General features: G+C 46.5%; 2 protein-coding genes across 2 annotated transcripts in view; one reads left to right on the top strand and one right to left on the bottom strand.

Annotated features, from left to right (window-relative positions):
* The window catches only part of SUSD5 (sushi domain containing 5), a 60,888-nt gene extending 46,951 nt beyond the window's left edge, over nt 1–13,937 (top strand). The window contains exon 5 of the mRNA XM_049871186.1: nt 10,151–13,937. Coding sequence (XP_049727143.1) covers nt 10,151–11,451 — 1,301 coding nt within the window. The 3' untranslated portion in view covers nt 11,452–13,937. The remainder of the gene's footprint in view (nt 1–10,150) is intronic.
* Nucleotides 13,938–14,245: 308 nt separating this feature from the next.
* Nucleotides 14,246–24,898, bottom strand: part of CRTAP (cartilage associated protein) — a 34,918-nt gene continuing 24,265 nt past the window's right edge. Inside the window, exon 7 of the mRNA XM_049871190.1 lies at nt 14,246–24,084. Within this exon, the coding sequence (XP_049727147.1) occupies nt 24,031–24,084 (54 nt within the window). The 3' untranslated portion in view covers nt 14,246–24,030. The remainder of the gene's footprint in view (nt 24,085–24,898) is intronic.

The raw sequence follows: 24,898 nt of genomic DNA on the forward strand, positions 1-24,898 counted from the left end.
TGGGACAGTCAGCTAAAGAGGAATGTGGTTTTAATTTTGTTTGTTTTAAAGTATCTGGGCTTTTCTTTCTCTTCAGAAATGTAGTTAAATGTCTTTTGTCAAGGTTTGCTTCACCGACACAATGTGAAGTCCTGGCAATTTGGATTTCATCTGGAAGAGTTAGCGGTGTTGATTCCTGACCTGTTTCTCTCTACCTACTTTGTGTCCCTCCAGGAAATGTTGACTCCCCACTACAGTTTCTAAAGGGTGAGGGGAGATTAGGAGCTGAGTCATGCTGCCCTTTTCTACTCTACTCCAGAATCTTCTGTTTCTCCCCTAGTAACTAGTTTTTGAAATGTGTTGCATATTTTACCCATTTCCATGTGTGGTGGTTGTTGGCAAAATCTTTTTGCTGATGTTTACTATAGTGTTATCCTTTTGGTACATATCGGTGGGGGGGAATATATGTTGTAGTTGCAACTGGAAAACTTAGATATCACCCTATGATAAGGTGATTTAAAATTTATTTTGTTGTTGTTGAGAATATACACAACAAAACATATACCAATTCAACAGTTTCTACATGTACAATTTAGTGACACTGAGTACATTTTTTGAGTTATGTAACCATCTTCACCCTTCTTCTCTGAGTTGTTCCTCCCCCATTAACATAAACGCATTGCCCTAAAAGGTTCCTATCTCATCTTTGAAGTTGCTATTGTCAATTTGATCCCATATAGATCTTAAAAGAGTATAATACTCAAGGCAGACATTTTTCACTAGTTAAACTAAATTATTGTTTGGTTTTAAGAAGAATTCCAGGGATATTTTTGGTTTAAGGTTTAAAGATTATCTCAGGGCATTAGTTTTGGGGGCTCAGCCAGCCTCCCTTGTCCAGAAAGCTCGGGATAAGGTGATTTTTTGTTTATGTTCCTGATACATACTCAACTGGTCTGGAATTTAAGTGATGAGGTAGAAGAATGAGATAGCAGAGCAGGGAAGGGACAGTCAGAAGGAGGAAGAACAGAGAAACATGTAGAAGTGGAGTTGATGGACATGACGTATGGGGTGTGGAGAGAAGAGATGGGGAAGAAACCAGAGCAGAGGTTACAGGGATGTGTCAAGAAAACAGATACTCCAAGATGGTGGAGGATTTTGGTATCCCCACATTGACACTTCTTTTTAGCTGTTGGTTCTTGTCGTTGTTAGGTGCTGTTGAATTCGTTCTGACTCATAGTGACCCTGTGTACAGCAGAAAAAATACTACCCGGTCCTGTGCCATCCTCACAATCATTGCTATGTTTGAGCCCGTTGTTGCAGCCACTGTGTCAGTCCATCTCGTTGAGGGTCTTCCTGTTTTTCACTGACCCTCTACCAAGCATGATGCCTTTCTCCAGGGTCTAGTCCCTCCTGATAACATGTCCGAAGTACATGAAACAAAGCCTCACCATCCTTGTTTCTGAGGAGCATTCTGGCTGTACTTCTTCCAAAACAGATTTGTTTGTTCTGAAAGTCCATGATATGTTCAATATTCTTCACCAACAAAATAATTTAAAGGCATCAATTCTTTGGTTTTCCTTATTTATTGTCCAGCTTTCCCATGCATGCGAGGCAATTAAAAATACCATGGCTTGGGTCAGACGCACCTTAGTCCTCAAACAAACATTTTAAAGAGAACTTTTGCAGCCCATTTTCCCAATGCGATATGTCATTTGAGGTCTTGACTGCAGTTTCCATGGGCATTGATTGTGGATCCAAGGAAAATGAAATCTTTTACAACTTCAGTATTTTCTCTGTTTATCATGATGTTGCTTATTGGTCCAGTTGTGAAGATTTTTGTTTTCTTTATGTTGAGGTTTAATCCATACTGAAGGCTGTAGACTTTGATCTTTATCAGTAAGTGCTTCAAGTCTTCTTCACGTTCAGCAAGCAAGGTTGTGTCATCTGCACATCACAGGTTGTTAATGAGTCTTCCTTAAATCCTGTTGCTAAATTCTTCTTCCCGTAGTTCACCTTCTCGGATTATTTGCTCAGCATACAGATTGAATAAGTATGGTGAAAAGATACCACCCTGACGCACACCTTTTCGGATTTTAAACCTCTCAGTATCCCCTTGCTCTGTTCGAACGACTGCCTCTTGGTCTATGTACAGGTTCTGCATGAGCACAGCTAAGTGTTCTGGAATTCCCATTCTTTGCAGTGTTAACCATAATTTGTTATGATCCACACAGTCAAATGCCTTTGCATAGTCAAGCACAGGTAAACATCTTTCTGGTGTTCTCTGCTTTCAGCCAAAGTCCGTCTGACATCAGCAATGATATTCCACTTTCCACGTCCTCTTCTGAATCAAGCCTTGAATTTCTGGCAGTTCCCTGTTGATGTACTGCTGCAACTGTTTTGGAATGATCTTCAGTAAAATTTCAGTTGAGCGTGATATTAATGATACCGTTTGATAATTTCTGCATTCTGTGGCTCACCTTTCTTTGGAGGGCACAAATATCTATCTCTTCCAGTTGGTTAACCAGGTAGCTGTGTTCCACATTTCTTAGCATAGGCAAGTGAGTACTCCCAGCTTTGCATCCATTTCCTGAAACATCTCCATTAGCATTCCGTCAGTTCCTGGAGCCTTGTTTTTGTCGGTGCCTTCAGTGCAGCTGGGACTTCTCTCAGTGCCATTGATTCTTGATCGTGTGCTGTGTCCTGAAATGGTTGAACCACTTGTCTGTCAGTTTGTCGTACTGTGGTGGCTTGTGTGTTGCTGTGATGCTGGAAGCATTGAAATACCTGCAGGGTCACCCGTGGTAGACCTGTTGCAGTGGAGCTTCTGAGCTAAGACAAACTAGGCAGAAGGACCTGGCAATTTACTTCTAAAAAAATTGACCAGTGACTACTGTATGAATAGCAGTAGAACATTGTCTGATATCATGCTGGAAGATGAGCCCCTCAAGTTGGAAGGCACTCAAAATCCGAGCTGTTGGTTATTTAGGGGGGATTCTTTTACCCATGAATCACATCACGTGTGGCATCTGCTGAGGGTTATCTGAAGATGGTCTATGAGGCCAGTGAGGGGGCACTCTGACCCAGCTGCCCACCTTCACACAGACTTTTCTGCCACCTCTCCCTTGGCCAAGCACTGCCTTTGGCAAAGCTGTGTGCTAAGGTTGGTTCCTTTCATCACTCTGAGTTTAAGGCAAACAGCTTGTTTACCTCCAACTGTCATGAGCTACCGTTGATGACCTGTAATGAATGCCATGCCAGGGTTATGCAAGCAAGAACCAGAAATGATGACAATCCCATGGAATAAAACAGAACCCTTTGCTGGCTCCTGACACTTGGGTGTCTTGGAGCTGCAATGAGGCGACGAAGAAGCAACCCCCAGTAAAATAAGGCGTGGTAAGAGGCCTTGCATCACGGATCATGCATGAGGTAACAGCCTGTGATTTCAAGTAGGTAAAAGCTTCTTAAGGAAAAACGGTCTTGTGGAGTTACCGCTTCCTGCCTTCCTCGTGATGAAAGGAAACTGTGTTCCAGCTGAGAACACAGGGATATTCATCGTCAGCAGCATAACCTCTGCGGGTAACTGGCAAATGTACATTGTTTTGGAGAAAAAATAATTTCTTTCACGATACCACAGAATACATTTTTTTAAATTAAAAAAATAAATTGGGAGATAATGGTAATGGTCAATCAACATGATAAACATAACTAATGTCACTGAATTATACACGTGAAGAATGTTGAAATGGCAGACAATTCATTACATAGTATATATTTACCAAAAGAAAAAATTTTAAAAAATAATAAATTGGGATGTGGCAGGGTTCAGGCAGAAATGACCTGTCAGACATGTGGAATGTCAGGCTTCTTTGTGTTTGGACTAAATTTTAACAAAGAGGATCGCCTGTCTTCTTTGTGATAATGAAGTTATTAGCACTGGGGAGGGGTGAAGGAGAGGCGTCCTTTTGCCCTTATCCTCCCAGTCCTATCGGGAAGCCCCTTGCTTAGGTTTAGCCTGCTATGTGCAGAGAGCGCTTAGGGCATCCTGTGCCCAGGAACTGCACATAATTGAAACATTAGTCATTCAACTTGGAGGTTGTTGAATTCCCCTGTTAAATTTTGTAATTTAATAAAAATTGTTTAAAATTTTATCAAGTTATTAAATTTCTCTAAGTGAATTACATTGTTTAGGAAATAGACCTTTATAGGTGCTTGAGGTAGAAGGTAAAACCCCAAAGACCAGAGGAAGATGGGTGTGTTGCTTCAGAGAGAAGGGGAGAGAGAGGAAGGGAGGGAGGTGAAGGAGCCAGGGAGGTGGCCGGGGCCACACCCCTCAACAGAGTTCCTTAGCAACGAAAGGCGGGAGCAGGTTTTGGTTGGAAACCCTGGAAGTCTTGGCTTTGTGTACGGTATGGTACGCAGCAGAGCTGGCTACTTGATTTGCAGGACCTATGATGCAGTGGTTAAGAGCTTGGCTGCTAACCAAAAGGATGGCAGTTCGAATCCACCAGCTGCTCCTTGGAAACCCTGTGGGGGCAGTTCTACTCTGTCCTGTAGGGTCTCCATGAGTTGGAATCAACTCGATGGCAATGGGTTTAGTTTGGTTTTTTTTTTTTTTGGTTTTTAGTGCAAAATGAGGAGCCCTGGTGGCGAAGTGGTTAGGAGCTCAGCTGCTAACCAAAAGGTCAGCAGTTTGAATACACCAGTTGCTCCTTGGAAACTCTATGGGGCAATTCCACTCTGCCCTATAGGGTCACTCTGAGTAGGAATCAGCTTGTCTACAACAGGTCTGGTTTTTTAGTGAAGGATGAAAACGTGGGGCCTTTTGTTCAAGAAAGAGGGAAAAGTTGCCTTAATGGCAACTTTAGTATCTTTAATAGATACGAAAATGTAAAACTTTTTCCTTTCTTCTGCAATCTCTCTCGATTTCACATGGTGTTTTTATTTGCAACTTAATGTCATTCTAAGTAAAGAAAAATTAAAATGAATTATTAGTGTGAATTTCACTGTTCCTCTTTATACCGTGCAGTACTAGTTTCTAAACACAAATATAAGGGCATTTAAGTCATAGGCAGAACCACCGAAAGGACACAGTTGTGTTTCATACCTTATGTTTCATAGCTTGTGTGTGCAAGTGTGTTTCCTTCCTACTGGGACAGTGAAAACATGGCGCAAAGCTGCCTCCCCTGTTTTGCCTGCACTTGATATACGTACATTTTACTTACACTCTCTGCCTTCAGATTACTGATGAGAAACGAACTATGGGTTGCCTCTCTTTCCCTTTCTATAGCATCATTTTCAGCATCAGCGATTGGCACAGCAGTTAAGAGCTCAGCTGCTAACCAAAAGGTCAGCAGTTCAAATCCATGAGCTGCTCCCTGGAAACCCTGTGGGGGCAGTTCTCCTCAGTCTCCTAGGGTTGCTGTGAGTCAGAATCGATTCGATGGCAGTGGGTTTTTCATAAAGTGAGTCACGTACCGTGGATCTCCATGAGGGCTGGAACTGTGAGTTATTCCTTTTCATAGTCCTGGGCCTAGCACAGTGCCAGACACCCAGCAGTTGCTCAGTAAATGTTAGTCGGGGACTCTGGCTGGTTGTGGCACCTACATTTCACGCAGCCTTGCTCCCGTCTTACCTCCTCTAAGTTGAGACAACTGAGCCTCCTTCTGCCACCACACGGCTCAGTGACAGCTTGGGAGGATGGGATGCTCTGAGTTCCTATAGCAGAAATGAAATGTAAAACCCCAGCGTCATCAGCCAGAGTTAAGACACAGAACGAGAGGACCTCGTAAGTTTAGGCGAGACCATCGAGGTGCTCTGTTTCACCATCTCAATGCCTGGTCCACCTCCTACAGTGCATGATCTGAGATTAGGCAGCTAAATGGAGCAGTCCCAGCTCAGAGGGTCTGAGGGGACAGATCCAGCTTTGGCCTGGAGGAGGTTGTAGGTGACACTCAGCCCCTTTTAGCCGCCCGCGCTCCTCGGTCGTTTCTGTGCCCTCCTTCACTCCCTCCCCTGATGCCATCTCTTCCCCCGGCAGCCACTGCTCTAGCCTACATACCTGCAGCACAGACTTGCAGCCCCATCCCTCTGTCTGCTGATACTCCTCAGAGACAGCACAGAGGAGCGCCTTCTTCCTGCTTGGTTATTCACCTTTCTCACCTTTGACAGAAGAATCAACTTGGCTGAATTTCTTGCTCTCTTCTTCCCTTTTCTTTGCTAGATTGCTTTAGTCCCTGGGTGGCGCAAACAGTTAATGTGCTCAACTGCTAACCGAAAGGTTGGAGGTTCCAGTCCACCCAGAGGTGCCACGGAAGAAAGACTTCCGAAAAATCAGGCACTGCAAACCCTCTGGAGCAAAGTTCTTTTCTGACACACCTGGGGTCACCGTGTGTCGGAATCAACTCGATGGCAGCTGGTCACGGACAGGCTTATGGATTCTGATGTGTGTCATTCATTAAACTGATCCCACACACACAGAATGCAGTGGACTGATTGTACTAATGTCCCCTGCTCCCCCGCACTTTTCCCTGTATCCGCAGCCAGCTCTGGCCACATGACTTTGCGGTGGTCTCCTATAGCAGGTGGGCAGACCTGCTCCAGCTGTTTCATGGGGGCTGACCTTGTGGCTTGCTTGGCCGATAGAATGTGATGGAGGTGATGATATGCTGGGTCTGAGCTCAGACCTCAAAAGGCCTTAGATGCTTCCATTTACTCTCATGATAGCATGGTGATGACTGAGGTACGCAGAATGAGGCATGTGTAGGGCAAAGCTGAGTCACCCAGTTGCCCCAGCCAAGGCCATTCTAGATCAGCCAGCAGCCTGCTGACCACAACGTGTGTGAGTGAGCAAAGTCAAGATGTGTGTGTAACTGAGGTTTTGCGGTTGTTTGTTACACAGCATTTCGGTGAGAGTAGCTACCTGGGTATAGCATAAGCACCTGTTCCCTGCCAGGACAGTACTCTCGGGGTAGCTTTAGAGAGGTTGCAGACAATTGGGGGCACTGGTGGCACAGTGGTTAAGAGCTCAGCTGCTAACCAAAAGGTTGGCAGTTCGAATCCACCAGCCACTCCTTGGAAATCCTGTGGGGCAGTTCTACTCTGTCCTGTAGGGTTGCTGTGAGTCCTGTAGGGTTGCTATGAGTTGTAATCGAATCTATGGCAGTGGGTTTGATTTTTTTCAGACAAGATTCTTGCCTTCTGGATGTTTGCAGACTACTGGGAAAGACTTAGACATGTAAGAACAACCTAACAAACATTAGGAGCAGAGGTGTCCCGTAAGCACATACCCTACGTGTGCTGTGAGAGGCTGGGGTGCTGTCTTGGAGCCTGGACCGAGGCAGGGAGTGTTTCCAGAAGAGAGGGTGACGTCCTGGCTGAAGCTTAAAGGATGAATGAAAGTTGGCTAGGAGACGCAAGAAAGAATCCCATTATACGCAGAGGGAATGGTGTGAGCGGAGGGCTTCTCGGTCTTGTGGATAATCCCATTTCTTTCTTCCGTGAGAACCATTGAACTGAGTTAAGGACTGAAAAGCCAATCACACAGGGACTTTTTTTGTTTGTCTCAGTGTTTGTTTTTGCTTTTATTGTGGTAAAAATACATAAAACACTTGCCAGTTCAACAGTATTTACACCTATGTCTCAGTGACCTTGATTACACTCCATGTTGTGCAGCCATGGCCACTGTTCATTCCAAATTTACTCTACCACCATTTGTTTCAGTATCTTTTAAAAATACATTTTTATGTATTTATAACATATATACAAAGTATAAGGGTATAAAAACCCGTTGTCGTCAAGTCAATTTCCGACTCATAACGACCCTATAGTACAGAGTCGAACTGCCCCATAGGGTTTCCCAGGAGCAGCTGGCGGATTTGCTAACCAACCTTTTGGTTAGCAGCCATAGCTCTTGACCACTGCGCCACCAGGGCTCCCTATAAGGGTATAGCCCAGTGCATTATCAAAAAGTGAAGAGAAATTTAGACACCACACAGGTCAAGAAATAGAACATTGCTAGCTCCCCAAAAGCCCTGTTCACACCCAGACCCGCTCATGACCCCTTCTCTCCTTCCAAGCATAACCACCATCCTGGCTTCTAACATCATGTATTAGTTTTGCCTGTTTTTAAATTGTATGTAAATGGAATCACACAGTATGGCTTTAAGTTTCTTTGGCTCTTTTGTGGCTGGCTTCTTTTGCTCAGCATCAAGGCTGTGAGGCCATTCACGTTGTCCTGGGAAGCAGTGGTTGGTTCATCTTCATTGATGTACATATTTTCATTGTGTGAGTAGCTGCAATTTATGTATCAGTTGTGCATTTAGTGGACATTTGAATTTTTTCCACATTCTGGCAGTTCTGAACGTTCTTGTATGTGCCTTTTGGTGCCCACATGCACACATTACTGTTGCTTATATAGTCGGTAGGATTGCTGTGTCATTGAGTGTGCACATGTTCAGTTTTAATAGACAGTACCCAAACAGTTTTCCAAAGCGGGAGTCCCAGTTCACACTCCCACCAACAGTGCCGCACATCCTTGCCAACACTTACTATTGTTATTCTAATTTTAGCCATCTGGTGTTACGTAAGGGTATCTTGTTATGACTGTACCTAACATTTCTGTTACTAATGAAATTGAGCCTCTTTAGATATTGTTTATTGACTATTTAGATACCTTTTTTTGTGATGTTCCTATTGAAGTACCTTGCCAACTTTTCTGTAGTTTGCCTATTTATTAATGAATCTGTAAGAGTTCTTTATAAATTTTAAACACGAGCCCTTTGGAGGTTATCCGTGTTGGCAATATTTTCTCCAGCTCTGTGGCTTACATTTTAACTCTGTTCATTTTGGCTTTTGACAAACAGAAGTTCTTAATTTTAATATAGTTCAATTACCTATCCTTGTGCCAATACCGCAGTCTTAAGAAGCACTGTGGTTTTATGGTAAGCCTGAAAATCTTGTGGTGTACATCCTCCAGCTCTTTTTTCTTCAAGACCGCCTTGTCTGCTTTTGGCCCTTTCTACTTCATGAATTTTAGCATCAGCCACTTGTCAACATCTGGAATCTGGAGGTTGTTGTTGTTAGATGTCGTCCAATCAGTCTGACTCATAGCAACGATATACAACAGAAGGAAACACTGCCCAGTCCTGTGCTTTCCGCACAGTCGTTGCTATATGTGAGCCTACTCTTGTAGCCACGGTGTCAATCCATCTCATCAAGGGTCTTCCACCTTACCAAGCATAATGTCCTTCTCCAGGGACTGGTCCCTCTCGATAACATGTCCTAATTATGTGAGACGAAGTCTCGCCGTGAATTGACAGCTTAGCAATTTCGAGTCTTCCATTACATGAACATCGTATGTCCCTCCATTTACTTAGACCCATTGCCACTGAGTTGATTACAACTCATAGCGACGCTACAGAACAGAGCAGAACTGCCCCATAGGGTTTGCAAGGCTGTAGTCTTTACAGAAGAAGACTGCCACATCTCTCCTGCAGAGCAGCTGGTGGGGTGAAACCACCACCCTTTCAGTTAGCAGCAAGCACTTAACCACTGTACCACCAGGGATCCTTTTTATTTACTTAAAAATGAAAAACCAAACCTGTTGCTGTAAAGTTGATTCTCTTCTTTAATTTCACTCAGCAATATTTTGTACCTTTCCTTACAGAAATCTTGTACATCTTTTGTTAGATGTTCTTCCTAGGTGTTGGTTTTTGGGGGGATGGTATTATAAATGGTATTTTTTTGAATTTTTGTTTTCTTTTTATTGCCAGTACATAGAAGAACCCATTGCTGCTGAGTCACTTCCGACTCGCAGTGACCCCATAGGGTAGAGTGGAACTGCCCTGGAGGGTCTCCAAGGAGCAGCTGGAGGGTTCCAACTGCTGACCTTTTGGTTAGCAGCCGAGCTCTTAACCACTGAGCCACCAGGACTGCTATAGACACACAGTCGTTTAAATTGACCTTAGACCCATTTTCCTTGATAAACTCACCTATTAATTGTAATGGTTTATATGTAGATTATTTGGTTAATCTGATACGGTCGTATCATCTGTGAATGACCGTAGTTTTCTTTCTTCTGGTGCAGTCCTTAACGGTTTTCATTTCACTTGCTTGTGTTCTGCACTGACGCTCCAACTTTGGGCCTAATGAGGTTTTCCCTCTCTTCTTCCAGATGAGGCTGAGGCACACATTGACTATGAAGATAACTTCCCCGATGACAGATCTGTGTCCTTCAGAGAGCTCACGGAGGGTTCCCGGACAGAGGCAGAGGTGGACAGGGATCAGGGAGAGGCCTCTGAGGAGACTCCGAAGCAAGACCGCCTGGTCTTCATTTCTGTGGGGGGAGAAAACAAAAGCCGGGATAAAGCCTTTGTTCCAACCACGGGCTTGCTCAGTGTTGGGAGCGCTGTCCCCGTAGACCTGCCGGGATCCCGGCTAAACCAGAGGTACCCATTCTGGTTACCCACCGAGACTGTCCACAAGCCTGAATTAGAAGAAGACATGGATGATGACACCAAAAAGCAGTTTCCTGCTGGTGACAGCCACAGTGGTGTCAGACTGGACCTAGGGGAACCTGAAACCAAGGTGATCTATAGTGGCACTGAGGGCCCCTCAGGGTCATTTGTGAGCAGGAATGACAGCAAGGCAGGGGATCCGACGGTGAGCAGCAGTGATGAGTCCTGGTTGGATGGCTACCCTGTGACCGATGGGGCCTGGAGAAAGATAGAGGTGGAAGAGGAGGAAGATGGAGACAAGGGGGATGGGTCAGAGGGACTGGATGAAGGTGTTCTAGCTACTCCCGACCAGCCCATTCTTGTAGAAGTTAAGACGTTCAAGAGTACCACCCTCACACCAAGTGAGGACATGACTGTGACCCATAATTCAATTCTTCCATCTCAAACGCTAGATATGGAGGTGTTGACTCTCAGACCCATGAATGTGTCTGAGACTGAGGGCTCCAGCAAGGGGGATGGTGACATGACCAGGTACCAGTCAATTATACCTTGGAGATTTGTCACAGAGAAGTCTCCCATGGACACTGTACCCTATGAACTTACCAACTCTATTCTGGACACACTAACAACTGCTGTCCAGCAGATGCCTGACCATATCCCCACAACTATCATGGCGGCCACCCAGCCGCCAGTAGAGACCACTGCTCCTGAGGTCCAGAATAGCTTTCCATACCTGCTGTCAGAGGACTTCTTGGGACAGGAAGGCCCTGGCCCAGGTACAAGTGAGAAGCTTCATCCAACATTGGAGCCATGTGTGGGGCACGGGTGTTCCAACCTCAGCAGAGGCCCTGTGATTGCCACCATTGCCACTGTCCTGTGCCTACTGCTGCTTCTGGCAGGCGTGGGGGCAGTGTGGGGTTACCGCAGGTGCCAGCACAAGAGCTCCGTGTACAAACTGAACGTTGGCCAGCGGCAGGCTCGGCACTACCACCAGCAGATTGAGATGGAGAAGGTCTAGCCAGCTTTGGAATGTGTTCTCCCAAAGCCACCTGGGAGGAAAAAGAAAGAAACTGGGACCCATCACACTGATAAATTCTGACAGTTCACTGTGGCATGAAACAAGTAGAACAGGGCATATTTGTTCCCCCCTTGGGTCTTCGGAGGCACCTGGCAGGGCAGGAAGGCTGTGGTGTTTCCATCACACACGCCAATATCTCCACAGCCATTCTGCCCTGGGATTTATTGCACTAATCCCAGGCGTGTGCTTAGGCCCTAATTCCAACGTGAGGTGAAAAATCACTCCTTGTTTCGTTGTCCTATTGTCTTTTCCTTTTTTAAAAAAAAGAAGATTAGCTACTCCACGCCCTGAAATTTTTAAAATAAGAGTGATAAACGGAGCATTTGGGAGCAGCGTTATTGAGGACACAAGATATCTCATGGTGTAGAGTGGGGTATGGAGGAACGATGGGTTGTTCCCTTTTGATACTGCGACATTGCTGTGAGCAAATGAGCCAGAAACCAAGATACAGCCCGGAAGCTTTGAGGTTTCTTTTTTGTTGTTTATTGCCATTTAAGACTGCCCTCAGGGATTGGAGAGAATGTAAGGAGGACATTTTGTTGGGGGCAGGTGAAGAGTGTGAAGGGACACACATCCATCTCTGTTCCCTCAAGTCTGTGGGCCAGCCCACTGCTTTTTACAAACAAGGTTAGCTTTGTACCAATAAGCAGCGTTTCCTCTCGGAAGCAGTGGCCTAGTTGTCCCCCACCAGCCTGTGTCTAGGGATGTCTTGACATTTTCACCAGGACTGACAAAACTCAGTCCTTGGTTTCCTCTCTTAGGATTAACCATTTCTCTGAACTCCAATAAGAGGGAATGACATGGGCAAAAAAATATTTTAAGGGGGCCAAAGACTTGGCTATCAAGTCTGGGTTCCTACTTGATGGGAAAAGCAGAGGACTTGACAAGGGCTGTGGTATGATCTGTGCTGTTCTATTCTTTGCTCTAGTTTGGAAATTGTGAGCTCTATAGAAACAGGGTCTATCCTGACTATTGAGCAACCCATTGTATAGCATCTTAGATCACTTTACGGTGGCCCAGCAAGTTACATTATGAAAGTGATTCTCAAAGCGTGGACCCTAGAAGACCAGCATCAACATCACCTGAGAACTTGTTGGAGGTTCAAATTCTCGAGTCCCACCCCAGACCCATGACACAGAAACCCTAGGGGTGGAGCCCCACTATTCTGTGTTTTAACAAGCCCTCCAGGTGATTGTGATGCACACTCAGGCTTGAGAACCGTGGGGTTTTGGTAACATAAATCATGAGCTTTGAGGCAAACTGAAGACATAGCACAGCAGACGAATAACACCTGTGGTCTTACAAGGACGTCAAGCATGGTCAGGAACGGGTTTGTGCACTAGCGTCAGCATCTGAAGCTACCAAAATGCCATCTCCAGTGGTCTCCTGCATTGGCACAGAAACTAAACACATTAGATTTCTTTAATATGAGTCATCTTCTTAAAAATAGTTTGCAATGGTAAAAAGTGATGAAGATAATACATCAATTTCAAGACACCACAGGAGTCTGAGTGTTGTGTGGCATGGGAGAAACTCTGATCTATTTTTGCAGGTGAAAAATTGTTGACGGTGTTTTACCCAAATGTCTTAGTCATCTAGTGTTGCTGTAACAGAAATACCACAAGTGGGCAGCTTTAACAAACAGAAATTTATTTTCTCACAGTTTAGGAGGCTAGAAGTCCAAAATCAGAGTCTCGGCCCTAGGGAAAGGCTTACTCTCTCTGTGTCTGCTCTGGAGGAAGGTCCTTGTCTCTTTGAGCTTCTGCTCCTGGAGCAATCTTCATGTGGCTTGGCATCTCTCTTCACCGGTCTCTGCTTGCTAGCTTGCATTTCATCTCTTTTATATCTCAAAAGAGATTGACTCAAGATACACTCTACCCTAATCCTCTCTCATTAACATCACAAAGATAGCCCATTCCCAAATGGGATCATAACCGCAGGCAGAGAGGTTAGGAGGTATAACACATATTTTGGGGGGGCGCAGTTCAATCCATAACACTAAGGAAAAAAGATTCTAATACCATGTGTACTACCCTGCCACCTTCTTTTGGTGCAAGCTTTGGAAAAATAATAAGCTTAGTAGCTATAAAGTCAGTACAGCGTAACCAGAGTCCTTCGTCCCCATACTTGGGTAAAACAAGGATGTGAAGGTGCCCCCCAGAAAACTATGCATCAGATGAAATCTACTACAATGGGACGAGAGGCTTTCTGCACGTAGCCAAAGCCAAAGCGACAGAACAAAAGCCAGAGACTATGTATTTATAAGTTACTTTTCTAACCTATTTCAAGATACCTTTTCTCTTTTTAACTGTATAAAATAACCTGTTTCAACATTGGGGTTGTGTTAATTACACATTATTATGTAATAACCCAAGAATATTGAATTTATACAAATCTTATAGATATTCAAATGCATTAATGAATTTATTACAAACATTAACACAGATATATTATTTTGTTGGCATAGGCTGCAAAATAAACCCAATGCATCACTTTTTCAGTTTTCATTCATTTGGTGTCCTCTAAATTAATGTCATAGAGTCTAAAAATGCATGTAAAAGGGAATAAATAAAAACACTGTAAACCTAAATTGTCATTACGCACATTTTAAGACTGGCCAATGTTTAAGGCTCAGGAGAATTGAAGGGGGAGTTCCATTAACACAAAGCTTCTGAGGTATTTCAAATAAATATTTCAAAAAACAGTTGCTGAATGTATTTTACTTCTGAGTTACATTGCCCTGATTTAAAAAAAAAAAAAAAGGGGGGGGACTCTCTACTAATCTTGAAAGTCATATTTCAATACTTGGCTATATCTGAGCCTCTCAGCCAGGTTCCCTTGTACAGCAGCAGGATTTCAGAGAAGTCCACAGAGCTGCTCGTAGGCTGTTGCCTCACCTCCCCTGTCCCTGTTTCTCACCCCAGTCAGAGGCCATTGTCTTTGCTACCAGGAAGCATCTAAGATCTCACTACTCAAAGTGCAGTCCCCAGACCGGCAGCACAGGCATCTTCTGGGACCTTGTTAGAAATGCAGAATCTCAGGCCCCACCCCAGACCTGCTGCATCACAGCCTGCATTTAACAAGATGCCCAAGTGGTCGGTATGCGTGGTAAAGTTTGAGAAGACTGGCCTAACAGACTAGAACTGATTACCAACCTCCTACTGATGGGACGCTCAAAGGTATCCGTGAAGAGGGTTAGAGGAAGGGACTGTTTACAAAGGCGTGGGCACGGTTAAAGGAACCGTTGGGGTGGTGAACGGCTGTTGGAGAACCAAGGAGAGCTTCAGCAATAGGAAAGGCACTGCTGGCCAAGAGCTCTGGCCTCAGGGAGAGCCCAGCCACTCTCCAGCTGTGGTCTGGAGGAAATGGGGATTTTGAATACCCAAACCTCCTCTCGGTCTACAGTCTCATGCCAGCTCATTCCAGTATCTAAATCCCACCAGAAGCCAGAGGGCAAACCAGGCAATGTAGACCACAGGGGCAGGCTCCTAGGGCACAGGACAGGGTGGAGAGAAGATCTGGAGGGGCAAAGGGAGAAATACAACCCAGAGACCATCGTTACCAATCCCATCTGCCTTATGTCCGTTTACCTTTATGACCACTAGGGGTCCGTGCCTCCCAAGCCATCCAGTGTAGTGGATACTCTCGGTGCCCCACCCCAACTCCCTTCATGAGGCAGGTGAACTGATCCTCCAGCTGCCCTGAGTGTTGGCTGCTAAGTGTGTATAAGCATTTAAGTGCCCCCTTTTCACCCAGGAAATGGCCGTTGGCTTAATGGGACTTCCCTTGCCCAGGAGGCTACACCCACCCTCTACACCTCTAGGGCGGCCATGACTGGTAGACAGGGGGATGCAACCGTCTGGCTTTCTTGCCTTAAGGTAGAACTGACCATGGTACTATTCATGCTCCAGAGCTCCCCAAGCATCAGGCTGGAACTCATCTCAACTGATACACATCTACGATCGTTCCTCCTGCTTCCCTCACACTTCTGAGAGCTCTCCACCATGGGCACAAGGCTTTGCTTCAAGGGATAGGGACCTCAGACATCCATCCACATTCAAACTTCTATTCCATACCGCTCCGTTCCTTCTCAGCCCAAACTTTTCCAGTGTGTCCTATGGAATTCCTATGCTGACGTCAACAAAACCTCTTGTGTCCTCCACCTTTTCTTCAAACAGCTGATGTTTGAACTCTCCATAACATGGGTCTCTTTGTTTTTGGACTGGCCAGTTTCTCACTCTTTCCATCTGCCCACTTCTCCTCCCTTTCCGACATGCATGGAGTATAGTAGCTATTGGCAGTCATGCCTAAAGATGCTTCTGGTCTTTTTTTAAACTAAATATTGTGTCACTTCTCAGACCTTGGCACCAAGGGACGAGCTTGTCAGATCCAAAGCAAGCCCTGAGCTCCGAGTGTTTTCCTAGTGGGATCCCAGATGTCCTCTGAGAGAGAAACTCCCAGAGGAGAGGAATGAGCCCTGACTGCCTGGAAGGACATTAGCCAGCATGTGGCTCACAGGGACCACCCCTGCCAACTACGTGAGATCCGGGAGCCCCTCGTGTAAGGCTTCTGCTTTGCTAAATGAATGTCAGACACTTCACACACCTAACAAAACAGAGCTCATTAAAACATTCATCCTAGAATGCATGGGTGTGGTAAAAACAATCAAATCCAGTGGATAAAGAAAACAGCAGAGAATAAGCAAAACAACTTATAATACAATTTTAAAAAAAATTCTCAATTTCCAATTTCTCACAAGAGTGAGGTTGTATGTACCACCTCAATGCCAAGGAGGAGGGGGAAAAAGACATCAGCATCATTTATAGGTTGGCCTACTGACTAACCTCCAAACCAACCCGCTGCCATGGAGTCGATTCCCATTCATAGCAACTCTATAGGACAGAACAGAACTGCCTCATAGGGTTTCCAAGGCTGTAAATCTTTGTGGAAGTAGGCTGCCACATCTTTCTCCCACAGAGCAGCTGGTAGGTTTAAACTGATGACCTTTCTGTTAGTAGCTGAGTGCTTTAGCCACTGTGCCACCAGGGCTCCTACTACTACCCTAAAGGGGTTAAAACCCTGAATCTATCTTGTACCTATTGGCCAAATTGCTTGCTTGCTTGCTTTTCTTTTCTTGTAAAACAGGACACCAGTCTCTCCAGTCTCTCAGCTTAGCTGCTCCAAGAGGCCATTGAGCCAATTCATTCAACAAGCACCCAAATCCAGGTATTTGTTGGGAGACAGTGCTGTCGTCATTAGTTGCTATCAAGTTGGCTCTGGATCATGGCAACCCCATGTGTGCAGAGTAGAACTGCTTCATAGGGTTTTCAAGGCTATGACCTTTCAGAAGCAGATCACCAGGCCTGTCTTACAGGCACCTCCAGGTGGGTTCCAACCACCAACCTTTCTGCTAGTGACGGAGACCTTAGCCGTTTGTGCTGCCCAGAGACTCCAATGGGACAGGGCTAGGTACGAGAACATGGCAGCTCACTTACCTACCTGAAGAGAAGAGCGCTCTACTACGGCACAAAGGAGCCCTGGTGGCGCAGTGGTTAAGAGCTTGGCTGCTAACCAAAAGGTCAGCAGTTCAAATCTACCACCTGCTCCTTGGAAACCCTATGGGGGGCAGTTCTGCTCTGTCCTTGAGGGTTGCTATGAGTCAGAACTGACTCGATGGCACCTAACAGCAACAACAATGGCACAAAACCACAGCTTCCTCCTGACTCTTATTCCTGGGATAGGCACAGGCCAATCAAGGCAAAAAGCTAAAAGCCAAGGTGTCCTCTCTCTCCAAGAGATGCCACTGGGAACAGGCATGGGGAACAGCCTTGCCCCTGGCCGCAGGCGCGGGAAGTCCAGTGCACAAAACCTTTGGCTGAGGCTTATTTAAGGCTCCTTTTCCCTCCACATGCACAGTTTAAACTCCCTACACTAGGTCATTCAAGCCCGAAGTCACCAGAAAAAAGAAGTTGCTGTTTGGGTGATGGCAGATGATCAAGAGTTCAGACAGCTGTGATGAGGATTAGTTGTGGGTTTTTCTCTCTGCCTCGCTACAAGCTGTGTTGCAGTTCCATGTTCAAACACTATTAAAAGAGAATGTTTTCTCTGGCGCCCATCCACCTTCTCCCACAGTTTAAGTATTGAATTTTTTTTTTTTTTAACTGAAGTCGCTTACAGCTCAACGTTTAAAACTTGAAAACGTTATTTCCATAAATGTTGGCAAAAACCGCCACTGTTGATTCCACCGGCAGTCATAATAAATGCTTTCCCGTTGACGGCCTAACAAATCATTTTCTGTTTGCCACCGGGTTTGGTTCAATAAAATTTTTGTCCTCTTATAACTCCTTTAATAAGAACTCTTGAAAGCACACATTTCCTAAGGTGGCTTCTGGGACCGGCGTTCCCTGTGGTTCCCCTTCTGGCTCCCAGAGGTGAGCACAAGAGGCTGGTGGCAGGAATCAGGAGCTTTCAAAAAACCAGAAAGATCTTAGCGTGTTGAATGTGTTTGTGCTACATCTCAGTCAGTCACTTTTAAACACAGGCGTATGCACAAACCTCCAGAGGTAAATGCTGCACCCTGACAGGGGCCGTGGTGGGGTGGCCTTCAGATCGCTCACAGTGGGTGCCCCCTGCTTCGGTTGCCCAAGCAGATATGGGAACTGGATACAGCTCCCCTTCCCTGATCCATGGTGGGGTGGCCTTCAGATCACTCACAGTGGGTGCCCCCTGTTTGGGTTGCCCAAGCGGATGTGGGAACTGGACACAGCTCCCCTTCCCTGATCCATGGTGGGGTGGCCTTCAGATCGCTCACAGTGGGTGCCCCCGGCTTGGGTTGCCCAAGCGGATGTGGGAACTGGACACAGCTCCCCTTCCCTGATCCATGGTGGGGTGGCCTTCAGATCGCTCACAGTGGGTGCCCCCTGCTTGGGTTGCCCAAGCGGATGTGGGAACTGGACACAGCTCCCCTTCCCTGATCCATGGTGGGGTGGCCTTCAGATCGCTCACAGTGGGTGCCCCCTGCTTGGGTTGCCCAAGCGGATGTGGGAACTGGACACAGCTCCCCTTCCCTGATCCATGGTGGGGTGGCCTTCAGAACGCTCACAGTGGGTGCCCCCTGCTTGGGTTGCCCAAGTGGCAGTGGGACTGGATACAGGTCCCCTTCCCTGATCCATGGTGGGGTGGCCTTCAGATCACTCAGAGTGGGTGCCCCCTGCTTGGGTTGCCCAAGCGGATGTGGGAACTGGATACAGGTCCCCTTCCCTGATCCATGGTGGGGTGGCCTTCAGATCGCTCACAGTGGGTGCCCCCTGCTTGGGTTGCCCAAGCGGATGTGGGAACTGGATACAGCTCCCCTTCCCTGATCCATGGTGGGGTGGCCTTCAGATCGCTCACAGTGGGTGCCCCCTGCTTGGGTTGCCCAAGTGGATGTGGGACTGGATACAGCTCCCCTTCCCTGATCCATGGTGGGGTGGCCTTCAGATCACTCACAGTGGGTGTCCCCTGCTTGGGTTGCCCAAGCAGATGTGGGACTGGATACAGCTTCCCTCCCCTAATCCATGGTGGGTGACCGGCTTGAGGAAACCAAACAGAGCAAGCATTGGACTCCATTCACGAGGGTCAGAGGCCAAGAGACGCATCTTAGGGTAGGCCTGAAACTCCTACAAAGCTTACAAATATGTTTGTCTTTTCAAAAGACAGGCCAGAACCTATGGAGGCTCAATCCAGGAATCTTCTAGGCTCTTCCAAGAAACACACTCAGGGAGGCATTGGGTTGAGGTCGCTGAGTGCAGCCTGCACGCTGGGGTTTATGGCAGGCTTGGAGAAACCAGCCCACTTTATTTATTTTTTGAAAGACTGGTTTTGATTTCTTTTGAAATAAAAAATTTAGTCACTTGGTTCCACAGCTTTTGATCAAAGTGCTGAAGATGTTGACCATGCTGTCACCAAGGGCTCTTCTTCAGGGGTAAGGGCCTTTCCGATCCCCCATGAAAAGAGGCAGATTGCAGGGAATGAATGAGGACTGCCCCTGCCTCCTCCCTCCCCTACTCCCATGTGGGACATCATCCACAGAACAGTTCTCCCCAGGCTCAAAGCTAAGGGACCAAATGGAATCCCTGCAGGGTACAGGGTGGAGTGAGTCAGAATGTCCAGCCCAGCCTGGTCCCTGTGGAGGTCTCCTTTTATTTCCTCATACAGCTGGGAGGACAACTGCGGCCAGGAGTTATGTGGGTGAGCAGTGGCCGGGTGCACAGTCTACACAGACTCAGGAATCCAGGGGCAGGGCGTCCACTCACTGGGCTCCCCTCTATTTATCATCCTGCCCCGTGACCCTCTTCCCCACTGACTTCAAAGGGATGCTTCTTGGGTGAAGTGGAGAGTGCGGTGAGGAAAGAAAGAACCCAGTCTTCCATGGGAAAGGCCACGTTCCCCAGCAGGACGTCATGTAGGATCTGACTCAGGGCTGGGTTGGAGGGGGGCTCTGACTGGGAGGCTGCTGTGGACATAAGCACACCCCTTAACAAAGCCAATAATAACACTTAACATCTTTGGCCACACAGTCATGTGAGAGTACAGACTCTGCTGACAAGGGCAAATGCAGCCAAAGAGAGCAGTAGTAGACTATTGTCTAGGGTTGGTACTCTGGAAGCAGAACCTAGGATGGGGATCTATGTGCAGGTGAGAGAAGGATGCTCTCAGGAGAAGGGGGATGAGGAAGGAACAATAGAACGATGAATGTGAGTTCCCAGAGGTAGGAATAATGTGAGAGGGAGCAAAAAAAGAAGGCTGGAAAAACAAAACTTTGTGAGGTTTCCACCCCTAATTAATCACTATTGCACTAAAGATTCTAAACTCTCATCTCCTTGAGGAGTAATCCAAGGTCAAAGACATTCATTCCTTTCCGTGCCATAGTGGGAAAGCTCCTGTCTCCCAAATGCTGTGCCAGTTATGATGATTAAGGTTGTGTGTCAGCTTGGCTGGGTTTAACCATGAATCTCAGTGGTTTTGCAGTCTATGATATTGTAATCACCTCCATGATGGGATCTGCTGTGAGTAGCCCATCAGTTAAAAGGGAGTTTCCTTGGGTTTATGCCTTGCGTCAAATGTAAGTGGACATTCTGGCAAGGCTTGGGGCTTTTTGCTCATGCTGGATCCTGCAGCTGACTCCTGTTCATCTGACCTCCAGTTCTTAGGACTTGAGCTAACAGCTTACCTGTGGTCTTAACCTGCCAGTCTTGGGATTCATTGATCTTTGAAGCCTGTGAGCAAGAGTCCTGCTCTCTGATCTGCTGATCTTGGGTTCACCAGCCCCTGCAGCTGAATCAGGAGAAGCCTCTATTCTGACTCACGTACTTGGGACTTCCAGGCTCTACAACCACGTGAGCCATTTCCTTGATATAAATCTCTCTCTCTATATATATATTTATATGCTTCAGTGGTTTTGCTTCTGTAGAGAACCCAGCCTAAGACACCAGTCTTCTGCTTCCATCCCTGGAGGGCCCAACTAGACAAAGTGGCTTCATAGAAGAGGAAAATAAAGTTTAATAAACAAAGTTTGGCACCAAGAGCATCACACTCTCCTGGTTTTCTCTGACCTCAATGGCAGCTCCTTCTCAGTCTCTTTAGCTGGTTTCTCATTTCCCAAAGAGCCCCAGAACTCTGTCTTTGGCCCAGAATTTTCTCATGCTTCTCAATACACAAAATCTAGGTGTTCTTTCATGGTTTTAAATGCCATTTACAAGCTGATTCCACTAGTGGGCGCTGAGATGCTCCTCCCAGATCCTCTTTGCAGAACCAGTAGACATCACGTGCACCCCTCCTGCTACTGTACCTGGTGGCTACCGATGGCCCACAGCTGCCCCCTTTCCAGAGACTTGCCCTTACCTGGCCAAGTGATTACCCTTCAAAGGTACACCCTCCCCCAACAGGGACTTCTCACAATCAATGACTGACTGATAGAGGGTCTCACAGGTTTCTCCCAAGATCACTCCACAATAAACTACGTGCATTCTGACCCCTTCCTCAGGGTCTGCTGTGGAACCTGACCTGAGAAAACTCTCAAAGACATTTTTCAGTCTGAACCTCTCCTCCCAACCTCAGATCGCCTGCTACACCAAATTCCTTAGTCACCCACCCACCCTCATCTTCTTCATTTCAGTGAATGACCATTCCAACCTTCCAGTTGTTCAGGCCAAAAATCTTGACTTCTTTGTCAGCTCCTGTCTTTCTCTCACGCTCCACATCCAATCTGTCAGTAAATTCTATTAGCTGTGCTTTCACACATCTAGAATTTGGTCACTGCTCACCACCACCTCTATGGCTACTGCCCAGATCCAAGCCAACATTCCCTGGCTGTAGCTTCCTCCTAACTGGTATCCTTGCTTCCAACCTTTGCCCATGTTCCGTTTTTTGCAACATGGTGGCCACAGAGAGAGCCTTGTAAAATGTAAGTCAATCAGCTTTGACAAGGATCACGACAGAAGGTCCCAGACTGAGCTGGAGAAAAATGTAGATCAAAATTCTAACTCAAAAAGAAAGATCAGACTTGCTGGTCTGACAGAGACTGGAGAAACCCTGAGAGTATGGCCCCCGGAAACCCTTTCAGCTCAGGAATGAAGTCACTCCTGAGGTTCACCCTTCAGCCAAAGATTGGACAGGCCCATAAAACAAGATGAGACTAAAGGGGCACACTAGCCCAGGAGTAAGGACTAGAAGGCAGGAGGGGACAGGAAAGCTGGTAATAGGGAACCTAAGGTTGAGAAGGGAGAGTGTTGACATGTTGTGGGGTGGTTAACCAATGTCATAAAACAATATGTATACTAACTGTTTAAACTAATTGTTTAATGAGAAACTAGTTTATTCTGTAAACCTTTATGTAAAATACAATTAAAAAAAAAAAAAAGTACGTCAGTCAAGGTACTCCTCCGCTCCAACGTTCCAATGGCTCCCATCTAAGAACAGATGGCAAAAGCTTTACATTGGCGTCAAGGCCTCAAGCCATACGCCCTCACCCCACCCCATATACTTAAACCTCCATAACCTTATCTCCTACTTGTCCCCTTTCCATGCCTACTCCTTGGCCTTCTTGCTGTTCCCAGACCACACCAAGCCTGCTCTTGCTGTAGGACACTGCACATGCTGTTCCCTCTGCCTGAAATGCTTTTCCCTGGGCCCTCTTTCCATCAGGTCTCTGCTCTGATGTCACTGCTCATGCAGCCTTCCCCGACTGCCCTATTCAACACTGCAGCTGCAACCCCAGGACTTCTCACCCCTTCCCGGCTTTATTTTTCTCCTTCGCAAGCATCACCATCAGGTACATTGTATGTATTTATTCTGGTTTATTTGTTGTCAGTCTCTCCCTGAAGAATAAGCTTCGTGATGAGTACTTTCATACTTTATTCTGTGCAGTATCTGCACAGAGGAGCCCTGGTGGTGCAGTGGTTAAGAGCTCGGCTGCTAACCAAAAGGTTGGCAGTTCGAATCCACCAGCTGCGCCTTGGAAACCCTATGGGACAATGCTACTCTGTCCTATAGGGTTGCTATGAGTTGGAATTAACTCAACAGCAATGGGTCTGGTATCTGCACAGAATAACAGACAAAAACTTAGGGTCATTATGAGTCGGAATTGACTCAACGGCATCGGGTTTTTTGTCTGTTATTCTGTGCAGTAGCTCCAGTGCACAGGTCACGGCCTAGCACATAGTAGTTGCTAAAAAAATATTTATTGAAAAGCTGAATTCAAACTAGACACCCTCTGGTTTTCTTCCATTTCCAGCTCTGAGCATTGTAACTCAGCAATGTCTTCAAGTGGGAACAACCAACCATTGTAAGACTGGAGTGCAAAAATGTTGGGCAAAAGCTATTTTTCTGCATTCTACACTGTCTATCCAACTCATTTTTCAGTGGGTGCCAAAATGGGGCAAGTTAGATTGAGTGAAGACCATCATAAGGCTTGGAGAAGTTTAGCTCTGATCCTCTACCATCTTTCCTGACCAGGGGATGGGAAAAGGGAGATGAAAATCTGGACTGGGGAGTGTTTTGTTCTGTTGTACATAGGGTCGCTATGAGTCGGAACTGACTCGACAGCACCTAACAATAACAACAAAATCTGGAAGAGAGGCCAAAGTAGGTTTTCACAACAATCATCTTTTAGGAGTGTTTTTCTTATTTAAAAAATAATACTGATTTTTCTGGAGGGAAAAAACAAACAAGCCATGGAAGACTATCCTTCCAGCCAGAATGGTGAGAAAGGCAAGTAAAATGGGGAAGGCAGGTGTGACCATGGGAAGAGAGGTCCAAATATAGGGAAAGCAAGTGTGAAGATGGGAAGACAAGTGTGAACACGGAAAAGGTAGGCTGACCCCTAGTTACGTGGAGTGAGAGAGATGGGGGCTTCCCTTTCACTTCACAGGGTGAAGGGGAGGCTTTGAGGTATCAACAACCTGGCACATTGAGAACAAGTTGGACAAAGAATCTTGTGTTTCCTGAACATCGAGGGGAAGTCACTTTGGTTGCTGCGGACTAGCTGGTCTCCTCCATCTCCAAGAGGTCATCCACGTATTCCACAACCTCTCCCTGTAAGAGACAAAAGCACACCTCTGTTAAGTGGGCTACCTGACTTTAAAAGTGTTGGTGAGCAGAGACTATTTCCAAGAGGCCACTGCTCACTGCCTGCTCAGGCTGGGGTAGACCTTCTCCTCTGGCCTTGGGCCCAGAGGACCTGACTCCTCCCTTGGAATGGACCTTGGCTTCCAGTCTGCGTGGACTTGGCACCATGTGCTCTGTGACCACAGAGGGACTGCATGAAGCCAGCAGCCCTGCCACCCTCTGAAAGACTCCACTTAGTGCCCGTCCTTCTGTGCAGCCCCCATGCACCTATACCCCAGCTCCCCTTTCCATTGGCTGTTATCTCACAGGGCCATAGTCTGTCTGTTCCCTTTCTGCCTTGACCACCAGACCATGAGCTCTTCAAAAACCAGGACCTGGGTTTATCCTTCTTCCTCAGAGCCTGGCATACAGAAGGTGCTCGATAAACGTGCTAAAGGATGAGTGGCTGAGTACATGCATGCATATTGCTGGTATGGCTGGAACACTCTACTTAAAGGAAACACTCTTGGGAAGAGTGAGACCCATCTGCCATTGGTACCAGGAGCCCACCCACCTGCTCCCTCCTATAACTAGCCTTGAGGGGCTCACCCCATAGAAGCCCAGCATAATTCCCAATTTCCTTCTCTGTATTGATCTTCCTCCCAAAGCCCACGTGGGCCACCAGGTGATGACACCCATTCCCTTGACTTCAGAGAAGGAATGAATCGCTAAGAAGGCCAACCCTCTTTCCCTCCCTCAAGGTTCAGCACAGGCCAGCCTCACCAATAGTGACCACTTCTTG

The sequence above is a fragment of the Elephas maximus genome, chromosome 27 (genome assembly GCF_024166365.1).
Source record: "Elephas maximus indicus isolate mEleMax1 chromosome 27, mEleMax1 primary haplotype, whole genome shotgun sequence".
Taxonomy (NCBI): domain Eukaryota; kingdom Metazoa; phylum Chordata; class Mammalia; order Proboscidea; family Elephantidae; genus Elephas; species Elephas maximus.